The following is a 20,772-nucleotide window of genomic DNA, read 5'->3' on the forward strand; positions in this document are numbered from 1 at the left end:
TTTGTAATCTCTGATTTTTTAACTTACGATATGCTTTTGACTAATTATAAAGAGAATTATAAATTTACAAATGAGTATATATGTATTGCCATTATTATAATTAAATTTCATATAAAATCTGGAAAATGTCCCAGTATACATCCGATAACTATGTTCCGTGTTTCAGAAATAAGAGATTCTATTTTGCTTTGCAACAACAAAGAAGGCTTCCCACTGTAAATAAGAATAACACAGGGTGGAATGTTGATCGGACCATTAATTTTTCCTAGAAATTGACATCGCATTACCTTATACTGTTTAACAGTCACAATTCCCAAATCCTGGTAGGAAATATTAGAAGTCAATTTCAATTACATAAAAATAATGTTTTAAATTGATATGTCCACAGATGATAATGAGTGTGGAAATTTGACCCAGTCCTGTGGTGAAAATGCCAACTGCACTAACACAGAGGGAAGTTACTACTGTATGTGTGCACCTGGTTTCAGATCCAGCAGTAACCAGGACAGGTTTATCACAAATGACGGAACCCTCTGCATAGGTAAGTTTGACTACCTAACTTAAAATTGGTACCTCTCACTTATTGCTTATTACCTCCAGAGATTAAATAATATTTGAACCAAATTCTGCCAGTCTTTGAGCGTACCCTAGATGTGCAGTACTTTTAGAAATTTCATTAATTCTTTCAGTCTTCTAACACTGTTTAATCAGTTACTATGGAATATTTATCTAAGGATGTAAGAAAAAAAATCAGGGGAGAAAATCAAGCAGTTCATAAGAAAAAAAAAATCATGAAAGTATGAAATCTAGTGTGGTGGCAAACCACAGGATAAATATTCACACTTGAGAATAATATGTTAATTCAAGAAAACTACGATTTGCATGGCAAGATATTGATGCTTTTATAAATATGCACTCTGAGATGGGCTCTACATTTTCTCAGAAAATGTTCAGAAAGGCATTAGTTGTAAAAGACTTGTTCTAGGGGCGCCTGGGTGGCTCAGTCAGTTAAGCGTCCGAGTCTTGATTTCAGCTCAGGTCTCATGGTTGTCAGATCGGGCTCTATGCTGACAGTATGGAGCCGGCTTGGGATTCTATCCCTTTCTCTGCCCCTCCTCTGCTCTCGCTTTCTGTCTCTCTCAAAATAAATAAATAAACATTTTTTTAAAAATAAATAAATAAAAGAATTGTTCTACTGCTTTTAGTATTGTCAGCTGAAAGGTAGTTACACTTAAGATCTGCATTAAGTTTTTCTGAACACTAGAGTCCTATTTAGAAAATCATTTCAGGTTTACTAAAATGTTTTCTGGAATGATGATAATAATTTCAATTAAATCCCTAAGCGAAATATTATTCTGAGTCTGAAGAGAGTATCTAGAAGTTTTTTTACTGTCCTGTTGTAATTTGGTCATGCATTTGATATATCAGATCCTATAGAATTTGGATTAAAGTCTGAGAAAAAAAAGATTGCTTCAGAAATTCAAAAAGTTGAACAATTTTCAGGGGCAAATTCTCTGGGGCCAAAGACTTTTAACTTTGAAAGTAAGTTATAAATCATCTTAATCACGGTTTATACAACACTGTCCAATTTACCAACAACTAGTATAATTAATTATGGTTGATACTAATCTGCAAAATGAATACATGAACTGAGACCCTGAGAGTGAAATCACATGGCCAAGAGAAGATATTTTATTAGAACTCATGACTCTATATGCAACATGGCCAAGGTAATGTGCTGCTTTCACTTTACACAGTTAGCTAAAAGAGAGATACCCAGGCTAATCTACATCACACTAAAGCTTTGCTTAGTTCCCTACTGAGATTCTCCTTAGTGAGCTAAGGAGAAGTCTAGCTATGTTCTTATTAACACATGAGAAGTTAGGAGACAGTGTTCAAAGAAACTTCATCAGTGAAATGTCTCCATCAAAGAAATTATCCTGTCTCATGTACCTGTGGTTCATAACATTTACTCCGCTATAAAAACAGAAAAGAGTTTGTTCTCCTCATTTGATCTCTAAAGTAAATGAGGGCTACTTCTGATTCACATGTTTAGGTAAAAGGAGGATTAGAATCACAGTCTTGTATCCGGAAAGCTACAGGAGGCTAAAGCAGGTGGCCATCTACATCTTATGCATTGATCTGAATCTTGCAAGTGCAGAGGATCAAGTTTTGCAAGGGCATAAAAGACTTAAAATATGAGACAATTGAATGATAACTTCACTTTTAGTGTTTGCAGCAAAAAATTTTATTGGAATATAGCTTTACAGTATATTCAGGATATAGTCTATGAAGCTCCCCAGAAAACTTGTAATACCTCACCATTTGATATTCTCAAACCTCTGCTCTTGTTGCTTGTCTTCTTAGAATGTTATGCATATGTGTGTTTTAGCTTTAGTAGTTAAGTTCTAATTATGTAGCTCTGTAAGCTTTACTAGAAACGTTCCAGTTAGTGAAGAAATATAACTCACAACATCTTAATCACTTAATTTTAACTATGTTCTCCATTCCCTCTTGTCTCTGGAAGACATCTGTCTTTTCATCTGATCATTTTTACTTTTAATATGCTTCAATTCACAAAACGCTGTGTCTGTTTGTGTTTCTTACAAGTAGAGAATTCCTATATTAGAAAAAAATTGAATCACAGACACAGAGAAAACACATACACACAAAGATGATTGAATGCCAACGTTTCATGGAGGTATAACATATTTGTAATTTATGACTCTTTCTCCCAACACTCATTTATTATTGAGATACTATAGAATGCCCCTAAGTTTTGGCTAATTCCCTTTTTAGCTATTTTAAGCAATCAGTAAACACAAGAACTATATTAAAACCCAGTACCCAATATTGAGTCCTTCAGTTTCTACCTGTTTCATTTGATGGATTATTCACTGAAAAACTCGTTCTCTGGAACATTGTTATTTCTCACCAATTTTGTTGTCCTTAAGGATTAAGCTTTTTTGAGAAGTAGAACAGTTGTATCTTTTTTTTCTCTAGTCCTATAGTAATTTTCATTGTGCACTATGATAATCTTCAGGAGAATTTGAACAGAGAACTATAATTCTGTTTCCTTTTACATTAGTGTATCACCTTGTACTATGTTGCCTCTGATTTGAAAGTTTACCTGATCCTTAAATTTGACATGCCTGGTAATTATAGTCATTAGGAATCTCTAAAAATAAATAATGAAAAACTCCAATTCAGGGCAAGAAAAGACCCAAGCAAAATTCTTTGCCTTCAGTCTATGTTCAAATACTATCGGCCACAGATAAGATCATTTTGTTGCAAAAGGATTTGAGGCAGATTTAGCGTCCTGTGTATTTGCCTTCCCCTGTAATTACAGTAAAGCAGAATTTCAGATACCTAGCTTCCTCCCAAGAGACCTGGTTCCAGACTTGCATTTCACAAATGGGAAAAAAGAGGCATCCAATAGGAAAGTGGTTCTCCCAAGGCCAAATGAGTAGAACCTAAAAGCTTCACATTTACTAAGTGCTTAAGACCAAGCGTTTACTGCTTGTAATTTTTTATGTCGCATTGCCTTGGGTATGCTGATAATTTCAGATTTTTTTATGGCTTTGGATAATATTAACATCCAGTTTTGTCTTCACAAATTACTTTCAGTAATTGAACATTTTATCTTTTCCTCGCAGTGTGTGAGTTAAACGTTAGACAAATCAGTTATTGATGAAAATTGTAAGAATCAAAACAATCATATGATCATGTTTTGAAAGAAGATTATGATAAAACACTGTTGGGTTGGCTCACTGTAGACATGAAAAACAAGCATAACCTCACTAATGAAAAAGTACCAAGTGAATTTTTTGATGTGCAAACCAAGCAAACGATTGTTATGATGTGCTTACGTTTGGCAAAATCACCTTATTAGTATTAAGCCCAGTGTTAGGTTGGTGGTGGAAAAAGTCGATCAGTTATTAAATATGGTATGCCAATTCTAGCCTGACTGAAATAATTCCAGAGTAGCAATTTAACTTTTATTAAGCTGAGGTGGGGGTTCTTTTCCTCGTTTACATCTCTGGGGAGTACCAAGACATGGCAGTCTAATGAGACACTCAGTATCAATCTGTTTTCTCCAAACTTACATATTCACAGGGCTCCTGCTATTAAGAAAACATGCAGTCTGAATAGAATCACTGGGCCTATTATATCTTGGGCACTAGTTCAAAACACCTTCATGTCCATTTCCTCATTTGTTTTAAAAAAGAACTCTTTTGAAGTAAAAGGTATTTTTTAGGGTATTACCCAAAGTCACAAAACTAATGAGTATTACAGCTAGAATTTGAGTTAAGATCCTCTGCAGGGCCTTTACCTGTAAGAAGGACGCATAGTGATTTGATTAGATCTCAGCTAATGAGGCCCTGCAAGAGAATGCTAGAGAAGTTAGTGTAGGTCTTACTGCAAAATATCACGTTCATTTTGGTAAACCAGTTGCATCTTATTTGGGCATGGCATACTCTCAATATCTGATGATTCTCTCTACATTACTAGGTAGCAAGGGGCGTAGAGGGATATCCTGACACTAGTAGAAGCTTTTTGACTAGTCTGGTACATAGCCAGTTGTCACACACTCCATTATTAGGTTAGATCCAATAAACTCTACTACCAAGGCACAGAGTGAGAAGGATGTCAAATTCAGCCAACTGCACTTACACATTTGAGTAAATAAGTTATAAAAACAAAAAGTATAAGCAAGAAAAGTATAAATAATTTGGAAAACAGTCCTTTAATGGGATGATTAAGATTTTTAAAGGATTACTTTGGTAGGTTAATTAATATTCTTGTATAACATTTGGAGTCAGAATATGAAAATTTTCATAATGTTAATCTTGAATGCTGGTCTCCCAAGCTACTACCTCCTTATTATTTTTGATTACTATTTTGTCACTTGGTGAACTTAGAGCTTGAAATACCCTACATGATCCAAGGCTGACATTCTGGGATGATAGCTAGCAAAGTGCGTGGTGGTAGAAAGGCTTGAACTAGAGCAGAGACCCCAAGAAGCACCACAGGCATGGAGGATGCACAGGGAAAAACTGAAACACCGTCAGTTACGAACACCAACGTTATATATACCTGTGTCCAAAATGCACAAGAGAGGGTGGAAATTGAGTTTGCAAAGATTTCTGTGTTGCTTAGACATTGGGTTTGGGACAAAGTTGCCAAGAAGAGTTGCACCTTTAAATCATTTTAAAATTAAGAGAAATCAATACCTCATTTCCTGTTAGCCATATAAGTCATCTAAAAATATGAAACATGGGCATGGGGTGCCTGGGTGGCTCAGTCGGTTAAGTGTTTGACTTCAGCTCAGGTCATGATCTCATGGCTTGTGAATCAGAGTCCCACTTCGGGCTCTGTGCTGACAGTTCAGAGCCTGGAGCTTGCTTCGGATTCATCTCTTTCTCTCCCTCTGCCCCTCCCCTGCTCACACTATCTCTCTGTCTCTCTCTCTGTCTCTCTGTCTCTCTTGAAAGTAAGTAAACATTAAAAAAATTAAAAACATAAAATAAAATAAAAATGTATAACATGGGCATTCAGAGAACCTAAGTTTCTTATTCATGAAATAAATGATTCTATCTATGATATCACATGGGTCTGTCACATCTTCATTGGGGTGTTATCCTATTTGGATACAGTACATGCTGCTTCTTCAGCCATGATCCAGAAAGAATTACTCTTTAGTTTTCTTATACATATTTTTTTCACTTCATTGATGTCATTAAAAATAACGCTAGTCTGCACTTCCACCTGGCTTCTTTTCTTTACCCTAACCTGGAATCCTTTAGTGGATGGTTCACTAAATCTTAAGAGTCAACCTGCTTTTGCTCATCTCCTACTTTATTTTCTGTCTTTGTGTGTGTGTGTGTGTGTGTGTGTGTGTGTGTGTGTGTGTGTAGAGTGGCAGTCTTTAAACACACATATGCAGAAATGAGAGGAAGAGCTTGAGGGTACCAGGACGATATTCCTGTTTCTTTAAAGGTAGTATACTTGGATTCCTGGGTCATACAGATTATGAATATACAGACTTGACAGAAGAATTAGGAGTTTCTCATCCTTTTTTTCTTTCAGGCCTGTGAATTGTCTTAATTCTAAGACCATTGCCTTTCTGGCTAATGGAAGTTTCTTCAAGAACTGACGGGAGGCTTACTGTCAGTTCCAGTTTTGGGTGGTTCAATTTTTAATGGTATCCTGTCCCTTCATTACATTTTGGAAGTGAGAAGTTAGGATCAGCTACTTTTAAGATAACTAGCTAGATGGCTTTTTAAATTGGACTGTGGTTACTACCCCCCCTTTTTTTATGACAAAGAGTATTGTGGCACTCTATTAGGTTTTTTTTTAATCAAATTTTATACTTAAGATTACAGGCTTATTCATTAATCTAACACAGAGTATCTCTAAGATGTCAGAGCCAGGCTGAGAACTCAAAAATCTTTGCATTAGTTTAAGGTAATGATTTGGACTCTTCAGTTCCTTGGAAGCATTCCCTATTGGAACTCTGCCTACTGGCAGAGTATTTATACTGCATTTATAACTTCAAGACATATTTCACTGCAGTATGTAAAATTTTAAATTAAGAATATAAATTATGTGAGCTTAAAACCTAACATTTTTATTGTGACTTTGATATATGGCTACTGAAAATCTAAGACTTAATTCTGCACAATTTGTTACTTTATCTATGATGACTGTGTATTAAGAATCATAGTAAAATATAACTTGGACAAAATTAATAAATAAGTTGTGGTAAAATTTTAAAGGAGTCACATCACACATTCTGCTAATTTTTAGGATAACTTACTTGCAAACAAGAAGCTTTGGGAAAAAAGTGGGCTATTCTTTTTTATCCTCCAGATTACCCTAAACTGAGTTTAGCATAATACTAGAAAACAAAGAATTTTTGATGTATTTTAAAAATTGGTTCTTTATTAAACTAGGACAATGTTAAAATTGTCAATGATAGAAATTCATTTAATGGCTTTGGGGATGACTCATTCTTTTCAGAAAATAATTCAAGAGTTTGGTTGTTCCATGAAAGGCGGTTTTTAATACACTTTCAAAATGGATTGGCCAAATCAGGGTTTAAAAAAATGATATGCGGCCCTTTGCTCTGTCATTCTGCAAATGATGGGATTTTCATTGCTTTCCTGTAAAATTTGATATGAAATCATTAACCATACCTAATATTGTATCAGCAAGGTAGCAACTGTGTAAGTACTAAATAAAAATTTAATTTTTTAAATATTTCCAGATATAGATGAGTGCAGTGGACCAGCTGCCTGTGGTGATCATGCGGTATGTGAAAACGTGGACGGTGGGTATAATTGCTCCTGCAAGGAAGGTTATCAGACATCCACAGGAAAATCTCAGTTCACGCCTAATGATGGCACTTACTGCCAAGGTAAATTATATGATGAAATTTTATGTATTATCGAAGAACTGTATAAAATATAATACTGCACAGTAGTGAAGTATACAAAGAACTGCATCTTCTAAGAAATATTCCAGTATTCCTTTATTGTCTATAAAATGAAATAAGAAAAGCTATTGCTTTATTTAATGGAAGAGGTACACCATATGTTTCACATAGTTAACATGCTTTGTTCTGTAGGGTGACTACAATCTTCCATTTTGCCATAAAATATTGTGTACTTTATTGAGTAAAAATAAAGAATAGATAGAAATAAATAAGGAAAAATAAGCGAATGCAATGAAAATAAACACTGTGTTTTATTATGAGTAAGATTCTTTAAATAATGAAAAGTAAATAAATGTTAATGAAAAAACAAAAAATGAAAACAGAACTCAAGTGTTAAGAATGTGTTTTTAATATTTAAATAAGGGAGCAAAGTTATTAGAATCAATATAGTCATCTTAGGACAAAAGTATTTTTAAACATTTACTATATACTCTTTTTTCTTCTACAGAAAATGTGAGTGCAGACTGCCATCTAGATAATGCCTGTATTGCTGCAAATATTGATAAGATGTTAACAAAAGTAAGTAAACTAGTTGTATTAAGAATTTATTATATTTTGACATTTTGGTTCCAGTTAAAATCCTTCCTGCATCACATGTAAAAAAGATTAACAATCAGGGGCACCTGGGTGGCTCAGTCAGTTAAGCATCCAACTCTTGATTTCAGCTCAGGTCGTGATCTCACAGTTCGTGAGATCAAATCCCGTATCAGGATCCATGTGGACAGTGTGGAGCCTGCTTGGGGCTCTCTCTGTCCCCCTCTCTCTTTCCCTTCCCTGCACTAGCACTCTCTATAAAATAAATAAACATTAAAAAAAAGTAACAACCAGTTGATCTTCTTGTATTTACGTATAGAGATTTAAATAATTTGTTTGAGTCATAGAAAGGAGCAATTCGAAAATCCCCAAAGCATTGAAGACTTTTAGATATTTAACATATATTACTTTTTCACTCTTAGTATACTGGAAAAAAAATTTTAACATACAAAAAAAGTTGATGAATAAAATAGTAAAAACACACTTTGACCCCAGGCCCACTCCCACATTCTAAGAAGACATAATGAATGCAACTAGGTTTTGTACTTCAAAGGAAATATTTCAAAGAGTAAATAAAGTAGGACATTCACAAAATTATTGTCATGTGATTGAAAGTGTGACTCTCAACATGATTAACAATCAACTAAAAGCAAATTTCCAATATATCACATTGTAAAGAATTTTCTCGGGTTGATTAAAATCTAATTCAAATTAAGTTATAATTTATCAGAATTTTTAAAAGCTAATGTTTAAAGGTTATTAATTCAAGCATGCAGTTTCTTTTCTAAAGTAATTTCTGTGCTTTTTATTTGGTCACCCTTTGTAAATAGTTTCAAATTTTAGTGCTGCATGTTATGGTTTAGGTGTAGTCTGATAACTTACTAATACATAGCACAAGAAAAATAAACTTAGAATAAATCTGCCATTCTTGAAAAGCTCCAGTACTACTCTAATTTGGTTTCTTTTCTCTGGACTCATTTTTGTACAGATTAGACACATAAAAGAACCTGTGGCTCTACTACAAGAAGTCTATAGAAATTCTGTGAAAGATCTTTCACCGATGGATATAATTACATATATAGAAATATTAGCTGAATCATCCCCATTACTGGGTGACATGAATAGCACTAATTCAACCAAGGACACTCCTTCTAATTCAACTCTTACTGTAAGTATATTGAGCTTTAACTCAATATAACTGAGCTTTAAACTTTCCCTTACATCTGTGATTCATGTAAGATTCCAACATTTTTTTAAAAGACACACTATTTTTTTTCTAACAGGAATTTGTAAAAACTGTGAATAATTTTGTTCAAAAGGACACATTTATCGTTTGGGACAAGTTACCTACGAATCGTAGAAGAACTCATCTTACAAAACTGATGCATGCTACTGAACAGGCTACCTTAAGGATAGCTCAGAACTTCCAAAAGACCACTCAGTTCGATACTAATTCAAGTGATATAGGTAAGAAGCCAAGGTCAATTTCAAAACAATAGTGTTTCCCAAACAAGCCATTCTAAAAAGGGAATGTATTTAAAATACTGCTAATTGGGGGCGCCTGGGTGGCTCAGTCGGTTAAGTGGCCGACTTTGGCTCAGGTCATGATCTCGCGGTCCGTGAGTTCGAGCCCCGCGTTGGGCTCTGGGCTGACAGCTCAGAGCCTGGAGCCTGTTTCAGATTCTGTGTCTCCCTCTCTCTCTGACCCTCCCCCATTCATGCTCTGTCTCACTCTGTCTCAAAAATAAATAAACCTTAAAAAAAATTATAAAAAAATAAAATACAGCTAATTGAATTGGCAGCTGTTTGATCAATGCAGAAGCTAATGGCAATGCACATTGCAAGAGTAATATGAATGAAGTATGAATCAAAAGGATGGGTACCTAACCATTGCCTCCTTCGTACCTTCTGCACCTTATCCTATTCCTGAGCTATTTAGCATTTAAATGCTCAGAGTACAATACTCCCTTGTCATTTTGAGTTAGTCATCTCAGGACTTCTTAGGGTCTACCTTGACCAAAGACAGTTCTAGACAGATTTTCTGATATGAAACAATCAGCATAGCAAACTAGAACATTTCCTCCTTCATGCAATCTCGTACTTGCAACATTCAGAATCTTGAATCAAATTGAAGATGCCTATAACGTTGTTCTGAGGAAACAAAGTATATTTTCTGATAATCATTGCATTCATCTATATTGTATTGTCTGGGAGACATCTTGCTGTGCAACAGCAGGTAAGCAAAAATCACTCTGTTATATCATGACTTACCACTTACTCAAAATTAAAGTAGCAAGCTTTATGACTAATATATAGGAGCCTTGCATTTCTGTGATGTTCTTGCATAAAAAAGGTGAACTACCCCAGGTAAAGAAATTATCACTCGAGAATTTAACTCAATCACTCTCCATATAGTAAATTATAGATACCGTCCTCTATACCATTGTGGTTGCTTATCTTTGATTTAGTAATTATAGTTTATAGCTCCCTGGTGTACATACATATTTTGTCTTTCATTTAATCCAATAAAGATTAAATTAAACCATGAGTGCTATGGTGAAATTAGAAAGTTAAAACTTGAGTTAGATTTTTAGATATAAACTACAAGGTCCAGGCATGTTCAGAATGTGTTCATTCTACCTACCATAAAAAAGTTGAAATACAATAATGATGGATAACGATGTTCCTAACTAAATGAATACACTGATTAAACTAATTTCAGAGAATTTATGATTTTCATGATTTTGTTTCAGCTCTCAAAGCTTTCTGTTTTGATTCAAATCACATGAAATATATTCATCCCCATATGAATGTGGATGGAGATTATATAAAGATATTTCCAAAGAGAAAAGCTGCATATGATTCATATGGTAAGACTTTGATAGTCTTGTATTCAATGTCAGTGATTTGCAATAAATACTTATCATGCCTTTGATTATATCATATATACCCATGTGATTTCTTATAGAAAATATTTGATGTTTCTATACAGAATTTCTGTATTTGTACTTGAGATTTTCATTCTGATATAAATACGTGGTGAGAATTTTAGCTGCCAGTATCTATATCCATCTTGTGTTATGCCCAATCTCTGAAACTGTCTGATATTATTGAAATTCTAATGAAATATATAAAGGAACTGTCATTTCATTCCTTGTTTCTCATCAGTCATAGGTGCTATAATTTGCATAGAATTCTTTTAATATTTCTTCTTCAGCAATCCTTCATATTCCTCATTGGGAGACTGAATTTGTGAGTGTGTGAGGAAGACAAATAATGTTCAGAAAGACAGAAAGTTATTGTTTAGGCTTGGATTTCTTTCCCACTTGTCATTTCTTGGTCTTTGTACAGTAAACTTTTCAACTGGCAGGCTTTCTTAGGAAATGGAATCAGAAAATGCCAGTACCAGCAGGTGACTTGATGATTATCTAACTTAATTTCCTCATTTTATGGTTACTAGAGCAAAGGCACAATGAAGTTAATGGATTTGTCTCCATGCACATCAACAAACAATACAGAACCAGTACTAGTAGGGAGGAAGTTAACAAAGAAATCAACCCTGACCAGCTTATCTTTGTCACCTAACCAAAGGCAAGCAAGCAGCTATTTTAACCATTTATCTGCACTCTTAATGCAACGCACTTGGGAAAAAAAAAAAAAATCTCTGCCAATAGAAGAATTGTTTTTGTTTTCATATAGGCCAAAATATAGTACCTAGAAAAGACATGAATTATAATAGCTTCTCAAAGAATATGTGGGTGGTCATAAATATAAATGAAAAGCATATTTAATAACACACATATGGTTTTTTATAGACATCATTTCATAAATGGATGTGTCTTTATTTTTTTAACATTCTGCACATTCATTCTCAGAAGAATATCTTTTAAAAAAATTTGTATGACACTAATATGGGATTTTTTCCTAATCTGTTGATATTATCCTCTTTTTTTTTTTCTTGTCATTTTTATACAATAGTAAGACACGGAAGGTCACAAAACAAAGAAAAAATAACTAGGCCATGCTACCATTGAACTCAAGGCTCTTACCCTATTACATCATATTCTAATTCACCAAGCACACATAATTTTTAGGAGCAAATCCAAAGACTGTGTTAACTGTTGAAATTTCAAAAACAATTTGAGTAATGTTTAAAAGTTGAGAATAAAGCCATTGACAATACTTATTATAGCGACAGATGATGAAATTGTCATGGAATTAATATCTCGAAGAGATCCTGCCTGAATGTATGATAGCTTTGTTATATTTGAAGATCACACATGCAAACTCTGACACTTGAAAGAGACCATAATATCAGCTCTCAACAAAACACGAGGAGAAAATTTGATCTCCTTAAAGGCTGTATCTTAAAAATAAGGGCAAGTCTAACAAACTGATAAAACCTGCTTTATGATGTCTACATGTGATGATTCATTTACCGATAAAAACCCATTAGTAAAACACAGGCTTCAAGTTAAAATCTGCATAGTGTCATTCATAGGAAAATAAGGAAGGTTTATGGAGAAACAGGTAGATTTTTAATCTTTTTTATAGGCTGAATTTTAGTTCCTGTCATTAGTAAATAAACTCCTCATTTACTGAATGAAGGTACATACCTGATAAAGGACTTAAAAGCTAGATCAGGCCGAGATTTAGTGTGAAATCTCTAAGAATTAGAAGAGGTTCAGATGAGGAGAATGGACAGATACTGAAACAGTACTCAGAACAGAGGTAAAAGGGATTTGGAAGCATTCTATGCAGCAAGAATCACATTTTACCCAAAGTCAAAAATTAATGTTAAATATTTTCCTTGAGAAAGGAAAGGAGTGATTAACAGACTTTAAAAACCCATCTTACCTTTTCGGGGCTTCATTTGGTTTTGGACCACCTCCTACTGCAACTTCTGAGAAGTCACTGCGACATGAAAGGGTCATCCACCAGACAGGGTCAAGTTGACCTCAGAGGTTTTCAGATCCTGCTTCAGGCCCTGGTCGGTCTACAGCAAAGGCTGGACTAGTTGCCATCACTCGGAGTCCTCATGATGTCACTAGCCCAACCATGTGAGACTACTTCATTTCTTTCTTTCATATAAGTTTTCTTAAGCTGACAGTTCAAGAAAATACTCTTACCTAATACACATAGATTTCAGCAACCTCTTAGCAATGTTTCTTCTCTTGTGATACCTTTTTAGATAAGATAGAAAACATGAATCATGATATATTTTGGCAATGTCTAGCTCACATACCCATAGCAATATCCAAAAATATTATTCATTAATGTGATATTGTGATGTGGAAGGACTCAGGTTTGTATCACGGTTCTTTGTTTTTTGTTTTTTGTTTTTTGTTTTTTTTTTAATTAACCTTGTTTCAAACTCTATTCCCAGGCTTCTTCAGCTTCATTAGCTGCAAAGAGTGAATTGTGTATAAACAAACACTGAAAATAGTTGTGGTATCCAAGGGGCTCAGGCTTAAATATATTAGAGATCTAGATTTTATCAGATCTGTGAACAAAATTTTAAAAAGCAGTCATAATATAAAATAGTTCCCAGGGCACCTGGGTGGCTCAGTCGGTTAAGCATCTGACTTGATTTTGGCTCAGGTCATAATCTCGAGGTTTGTGAGTCTGAGCCCCACATTAGGCTGTGTCAGCACAGAGCCTGCTTGGGATTCTGTCTCCCTCTCTCTCTGCCCCTTCCCAACTTGCTCTCTCCCAAAATAAATAAAAATAAACTTAAAGAAAAAAGATTGAAAAGGCAGCTCCTAATAACTTCTTCAAGTTTTATCTTCTTCAGAAGTTGACTCAGTTCAGTTTGCTTCATTCTTGGAAGCTTCATGAAAGTTCTCCACAAGATCTGGAAATTCATTCTCCTCCTCATCCTCTCCAGTAGCAAATGGTACTTCTCCAGCCACAGACTGTGTGGGCAGAGCTTCAGCCAGTCTTCTTAAACTAGTCAGAATGTCTGCACCAAGTTGGTTTAACACACTGGGTTAGATTTCTGTCAGCTGCTTCATCTCATTGTGGCCTGTGATGGTGAAAGTGTTTGCTGCCAGGGATGCCTGAACTTTAGGCTTGTTAAAGTGGATCACTGTTCCTTGGTTTGTGAACATTTTCACTTCTTCAGTACCAGAGGCATTGTTTACCCCTAACTTCTTTAAGCAGAACTGAAGTGTTTTATCATCTGCTGTTGCCCTTCTGTGAACCACCTTCTTTAAGCAAGCAGTTCCTCTCCCAGTGCACAGCTGGACAGTTTGGCGAGTGTCTCCTGGTTCATGATACTTTCTTTCATCTTGTTGGAGTGGAAATGGCACAGCATGGGGGTCTAGGGTTGACACTAGGGGGTCTCGGGAAGACCGACTGAGATTAGGTGAACATACATGGGGATCCAAGATGGCAGCTAGAGGGCACAGTTCTTTGGGTTTTTTGGCGATGTAATCAACATTTGTATTTATGGTTTTGATTGATTGATGCCTGTCACATTATTTGCTGGTGTCACAAATTTGAGGGAACAAATACAGAGTTCTTTGTAAGTTGTCCAGTAATCTAAAGCCAAAACATAATGTTCCTAGTTAATAAATATAATAATCATATTACTATAGTGTGTTAAATTTTACAGAAGCCTCATGTGTCATTTGATTTGTCTCCACCTTAGCCTAGTAAGTAGCTAGGGTGAGTATTACTATCATCATTTTATAAGTGAGGAAGCTGAAGTTCAAAGCAGTTCATCCATAGCCACACAAGTAGGAGCCATGACTGAAACCAGAACTTTTGATTCCAAGAGTAAATTCAGAATGCAAAGTTCTAAATTTAGTATCCATAATTCTGTGCAACAAATAGAGGAGGTGTATGATCTAAGTGGCAAGAGGAATTTTGAAAAGATAATAGATCTAGATTTTGAGTTGTTCACACACTTAGTATCAGTAATAATGAGCTGCTTCAAAAACCAAGACAATGTGAGATCCATTAATATAGGTGCACTGTCTAAGCTAAGGGGAAGATAGTCACATGATAATCTGTACTGATAAGGTTACATTTTTAGTACTGGGTTATATGCGGGTCTCCTATGCATTTGGAGAGTGTCAAGGGGCACAGATAAATGGCTGCCTAGCAAGGCAATAAATTTCCTGCCTTGAGACTGCATAACTGTATGTCATCAATATTAAATAGGAAACATTTCAGAGGGCATGAGGTGGAACTCAGTGGCATGTGACAACTTGTTTAATTCTAAAGTTCCTGAATACTCTTAAATCAGTGATAACTATTTTCCACTGTCTAATTCCTATATTTGCATAGCAAAGATAAAAAAAAATTACCTTTTAAGTGAATGCATCTCACATCTTTGTTCTTAGGAGTTGGATATACATTTATCTAGAACTGTTTTTCTCCTAAATATAGCTTGTGCAAAGGGGATGTTATAGTCCATGATCAGTTTCAGAATCATAGAGGTCAGAGAATATGTCTTAATATGATTTGATTATATAGACATGGACTTATGACCAATGTATTGGTGTCTAGGTATTTGTACGACTGCCTTAGAGTAAGCATTTTGACTGTTAAATTTTTATGTTTGAGAGCTTAAATATATATATGTATATATTTATAAGAATTTCACTAAATCCACTTATTTGATTGATAGGCAATGTTGCAGTTACATTTTTATATTATAAGAGTATCGGTCCCTTGTTTTCATCATCTGACAACTTCTTATTGGAACCTCAAAGTTATGATAATTCTGAAGAGGAAGAAAGAGTTGTTTCTTCAGTGATTTCAGTCTCTATTAGCTCGAACCCACCCACACTGTATGAACTTGAAAAAATAACATTTACATTAAGTCACATAAAGGTAAGCTGTTTTTCTGGTGACTTCTGGTTATGATTGTGAAACATTCGAAGTGAACGTTTTTGTTGTGTCACTTTAATTATATGTGAATTCTTCAGTTTAAAAATTGAAATAAAAGAGTAAAGTAATTTCAACTCATTTTTCTATAAAATAGGTTTTTACTTTCAGTGCTCTCTAAACTTTCTAATAAATATCAAGGAATTTTACACATTTGATTCTCTGAAATTAAGCTATATTTTATTTTTATTTTTAATTACATCATTCACTTTGGAAGTGTCTGTACCTTTTATGAATGAGTTATAAAAAATGTATCAAAGAGATAAATGTCATTTGTGCAATGACAGAGACGTTTGATTAATAATTGCCATTTGAAATAATAATTGCTGCAGGGATTTAGATGCTGATTACAATAAAATCACAGAGAAGTTTACAATATTTCATAAAGAAATTAGCTGAGACCACTTTGCTCTTTAATTGTTATTCTAAATCTTTTTGAAGCTCCAAAAAATTAAAATTCTACTATAATAAACATTAGAAAGAACTAAATAGTTTTTTTTATATACCTAAAAATGAATGAGGAAACTAAAGATTATAGATTACTCACTGCTTTTTTACAGTTGATGGTTTCTTGGACTTTCAATAGAATTTCAGTCCTAGGACCTGAATAAGGTACCTTTAATGCTCCATTTGAAGAGTCTTGAAGCTAGACAATTGTATTTGCATATAATAAAAGAACATATATGCTTACATACAATACAAATGTGTCATTATAAGTAAAGACATCTAATGTAGAAAGAAACTAAATGTATAGAAAATACAAGAAAATAGTAGCTCAAACCTAAACATTGGTAGGCATTATGTTTAGTGCAAAAGAAGATGTGAAATGTTTTAAGAATGGAAATGAAACTTAGATATTTTCAGATGCTAAATGACCTTTAGACACTAGAAACAAAACATTGTTCTTTCACATAGTCTGATGGTTTTTCTGCAGTTTTTACTAGTAGAATGTTTTGGCAGCTGAAGAGATGCCAAGGACAACTCAGTTCACCAATCTCTGATACAATGATAAAATAAAACACAACACACATTTAAATAAAAATTCTTCACCAAAACCAATGGGAAAATTGATTGTCCTTAATCTTCCTCTGTGTTCAAATTTTTTATCCATTCAAATTAATGACCACTATGAAATTTTGTCACTTTCTTTGCACAACACATTCACTAATTCATGGTTTCCCTCTTTCTTAGAATAAAATTTGGATCCTATCTTTTCCCTAAAAAAAAAAAAAAAAATAGAAGCTATCTCCTATATAACAGCTTCAGTTTCCTGATTCCCTGAGAATTTATTTGCAATTTCACCAATTAGTATACACTTCTCCATTACCTCAAAGGAATATTAAAAGTAGTTGTCATAATAGTATTATGTTATGCTTACTTAATATAAGTATATGGTAAAGAAAACTCTATTTACTAAACAACCATCCTGTAGTCTGTGTGATCAGACCCTATCTCTGATCTTGTCTTCAACTGATCCTTATCTCATTCACTATATCCTAACTACCCTGTCATCTAGATGCTTCTGGAAGATTCCTATTCAGTCTTAACTCAGAGCTTTTTCATTTTCCATTCCAGCTGGAACTCTGTGTTCCCAAGTCTTCGGGGTTTACTCTCTCTAACTTCATTGAGGTATTTTCTTTAACATCATCTCCTAAGACCTCCTCAGACCAACCTCAACTACTTTTTTTTTTCCTTTGTTTGGTTTATTTTTCTTATTTAATCATTTCTCATCTCATGAGAATATAAAATCAACAACACAAATACTTTTCCTGTTTTGTTCAATACTTTATTTTTAGTACTTGGGTCAGTGACTAATATCTAGTATATACCCAATAAACTTTTATTAAATAAAGATTGCATGATAATTATGTGTCATGCACTATTCTAAATGATCTCTTTGGATAATAAGTAATTCTCACAACAACTTTTGTGACACAGGAATTGATAAAATGTAGCACTATTGCAGTAACTTCAATCCTTCCACATAACAATGGCATTCATTTATTAGCATTGATTTTATACTTTACTTTTAGGCAAGGTGTTAATTATATTGACATACAAAATGGTATATTAAATATGACAAATGTGATACTAGATGTATAATTTTTTCTCTTTTTTCCATCAGTAAAATGTCTCTTTTTCAGACCACAGATAAGTATAGGAGTCAGTGTGCATTTTGGAACTACTCACCTGACACCATGAATGGCAGCTGGTCTTCAGTGGGTTGTGAGCTGACATACTCAAATGAGACCCATACCTCATGCCGCTGTAACCACCTGACACATTTTGCAATTTTGATGTCTTCTGGTCCTTCCATTGTAAGATAATTTTCCAATTCATATTTATAAACCTGCCTATTTCCTTCTTTTTTCTTGGTTATTTCAGGAAAGAGAATTGATTTTTTGTGTTTCTTTGAGTGTAAATATCATATTTAATTAATTGATAAAGCCCCAACATTATCTTTTTTTAATCTTTGCTTTCTTACCTACCATAACCTAAAAAAGTCTAGGACTTATCCAGTCTATAATAGCTAGTAGACTGTATGTTAAATATCTCTCCATTGACTCTTATGTTGCTTTTGATGGGGTGTCAGGGAGAGGGGAAAATGGGTGATGGGCTTTGAGGAGGGCACTTGTTGGGATGAGCACTGGGTGTTGTATGTAAGCAATGAACCACGAAATCTACCCCCAAAAACCAAGAGCACACTTTACACACTGCATGTTAGCCAATTTGACAATAAATTATATAAATAAATAAATAAATAAGTAAGTAAATAAGAAAGACATAAAAAAAAAACATTTACATATTTAAATGTATCATGGTTTTTAAGGGCCTTTGCTTTTGTCTCGAAAGTTTATTTTTACCGAGTACAAATTAGGTAAAAATATTTGACATCTGGTCAGTAAGTATTAGCATATTTATAACTAATGCAACATTTTAATAATGTAGAAGCCTACAAGATTTTTAAACATGAAAATCTCTTTACAGTGAATAGCTTCATGCTATGTATTTTGTATCATTAATATCTTTCTTTTACATTATATAATTTCTTATTTTATATTTCTGTATCATAATTATCATTAAATATCAGGTTAGTTTCTATGTCTATCGAGAATCCATCAAATATATAAAGTGGCCAAATAGATCTACCTCACCATGTCAGTTATAAAGACTTTTTTTCTGAATGTTAAGTGAGAAAAGAAGCCTCTACTCTGTATATAAAATATAAATATTCATCTGGTTAGAATAAAACCAACTTTTCTCATTTCAAAGTCTTTCAGCTTTACTATTTTGATGTTCTATATATTCAGTATTTCTGATACCTTTGTTTAATGTGTTTTAGATGAATTGCTGCATAGAAATAAGACTTGTTATTACCATTGATAAATCTGTTTTAATTAACCATTTTCACATTACAGTAATGAATTGCCTTTCTAATATCATGAAACTGATGACGATAACATTGTTAAACCATGTACTAATATACAGTGTGCCCAGAAAAAAATCACTAATTACAGAACTTTTAAAGTGCTACATGATTTATATCATATTTCTCTGAATATTGAGCATTTTCAAAGGTACAAAATTTTTCTCATCTAAATGCACATTTGTATTTTTACATTTTATGAACATTTTGATTAATGTTACACCAAAAAGGAAGTTCATTATATGTTGTAGTTCCTTTGACAAGTTACTGAGTTATTCTCTTAACAGCTTTATTATTATTTTCCCTTAGGGTATTAAAGATTATAATATTCTTACAAGGATCACTCAACTAGGAATAATTATTTCACTGATTTGCCTTGCCATATGCATTTTTACCTTCTGGTTCTTCAGTGAAATTCAAAGCACCAGAACAACAATTCACAAAAATCTCTGCTGTAACCTATTCCTTGCTGAACTTGTTTTTCTGGTTGGGATCAATACAAATACTAATAAGGTATGTAGATCTCTCTCAATCTATTTTTATTTTCTAATTTTTTTCCCTAAATATACATGTCATAAAATCATGAATTGTAATTAAGAGCTTAATGAGCAAACATAGTATATATTTTGTTCCTAAGTGTTTTCTAAGTTTGCTAATGTTAACATAACTAAAACCTGCCTGTGAATTTCATTAGGCACAGTGTCCCTTGTTAGGATGAACCATGGGGACAAGTGAAAACTTTGCTACAAACTGAAGAAATAACCTTTTGGTTTGTTTTTTGGTTTGTTTGTTTTGCTGTGTTTTTACCTGGGCATTAAACAAAGGCAGAAGGGACAGAGCGAGAATTGGAAATTAAAAGTTTACCTTAACATAAAAGCAGCTGGGTTCATAGGTTGAACTATGACAAATAGGCTCCACCTAGTCATTACACTTTCCTAACAACCTCTTCCCCACCATTATTGATCTAGGGCCTTACCAGTTTCTATATTGTATTAGTCTGAGTCCTCCTAGGAGCAGGCATTAAAGTGGGATTAAACATGCAGTAAATTAATTAGGCAGAATGGCTGAGAGATAATGGGAAGGGAGAGACTGGAGAATCACCAGACCAAGACGCAAGTGAGTATCGGCATGAGAAGATGTGTAAAGGAAAGAAGGAAGGAAGGACAAGTAGGTGGAAGTGTTTGACACAGCAGTGCACTTTTCAGGAAAGTTCAGCATGGTTGTCAAGGAGTCCTTTGAGAAGACCTTGAGTCAAATCTGTGTCTCAAGAAGAGGAAGGTCTTAGTAGCAGCAGCCTATGGGAAACATGAACAGGGCAATGTCTTTCCTAGTGCAGCTTCTGGAGCTCTAGGTCAATTGCCCTCCCTGCAGGTGGAGATTGGAGAAGTGCATTCTCATGGCCACAAAGCATTCAATT

General features: G+C 34.1%; 1 protein-coding gene and 1 pseudogene across 1 annotated transcript in view; one reads left to right on the top strand and one right to left on the bottom strand.

Moving 5' to 3' along the window:
- Window positions 1-20,772, top strand: part of ADGRL4 (adhesion G protein-coupled receptor L4) — a 108,058-nt gene that overhangs the window by 57,220 nt on the left and 30,066 nt on the right. The window contains exons 3-10 of the mRNA XM_047085466.1: window positions 389-541; window positions 7,947-8,017; window positions 9,021-9,200; window positions 9,316-9,499; window positions 10,786-10,902; window positions 15,669-15,874; window positions 18,073-18,246; window positions 19,665-19,868. Coding sequence (XP_046941422.1) covers window positions 389-541; window positions 7,947-8,017; window positions 9,021-9,200; window positions 9,316-9,499; window positions 10,786-10,902; window positions 15,669-15,874; window positions 18,073-18,246; window positions 19,665-19,868 — 1,289 coding nt within the window. The remainder of the gene's footprint in view (window positions 1-388; window positions 542-7,946; window positions 8,018-9,020; window positions 9,201-9,315; window positions 9,500-10,785; window positions 10,903-15,668; window positions 15,875-18,072; window positions 18,247-19,664; window positions 19,869-20,772) is intronic.
- LOC124516226 (transcription factor BTF3-like) lies at window positions 13,840-14,321 on the bottom strand (annotated as a pseudogene).

Source organism: Lynx rufus, unplaced genomic scaffold (genome assembly GCF_022079265.1).
Source record: "Lynx rufus isolate CCGP_SWC_20201006 ecotype Redwood Valley unplaced genomic scaffold, mLynRuf1.p SCAF_2, whole genome shotgun sequence".
In the NCBI taxonomy this organism is placed as follows: domain Eukaryota; kingdom Metazoa; phylum Chordata; class Mammalia; order Carnivora; family Felidae; genus Lynx; species Lynx rufus.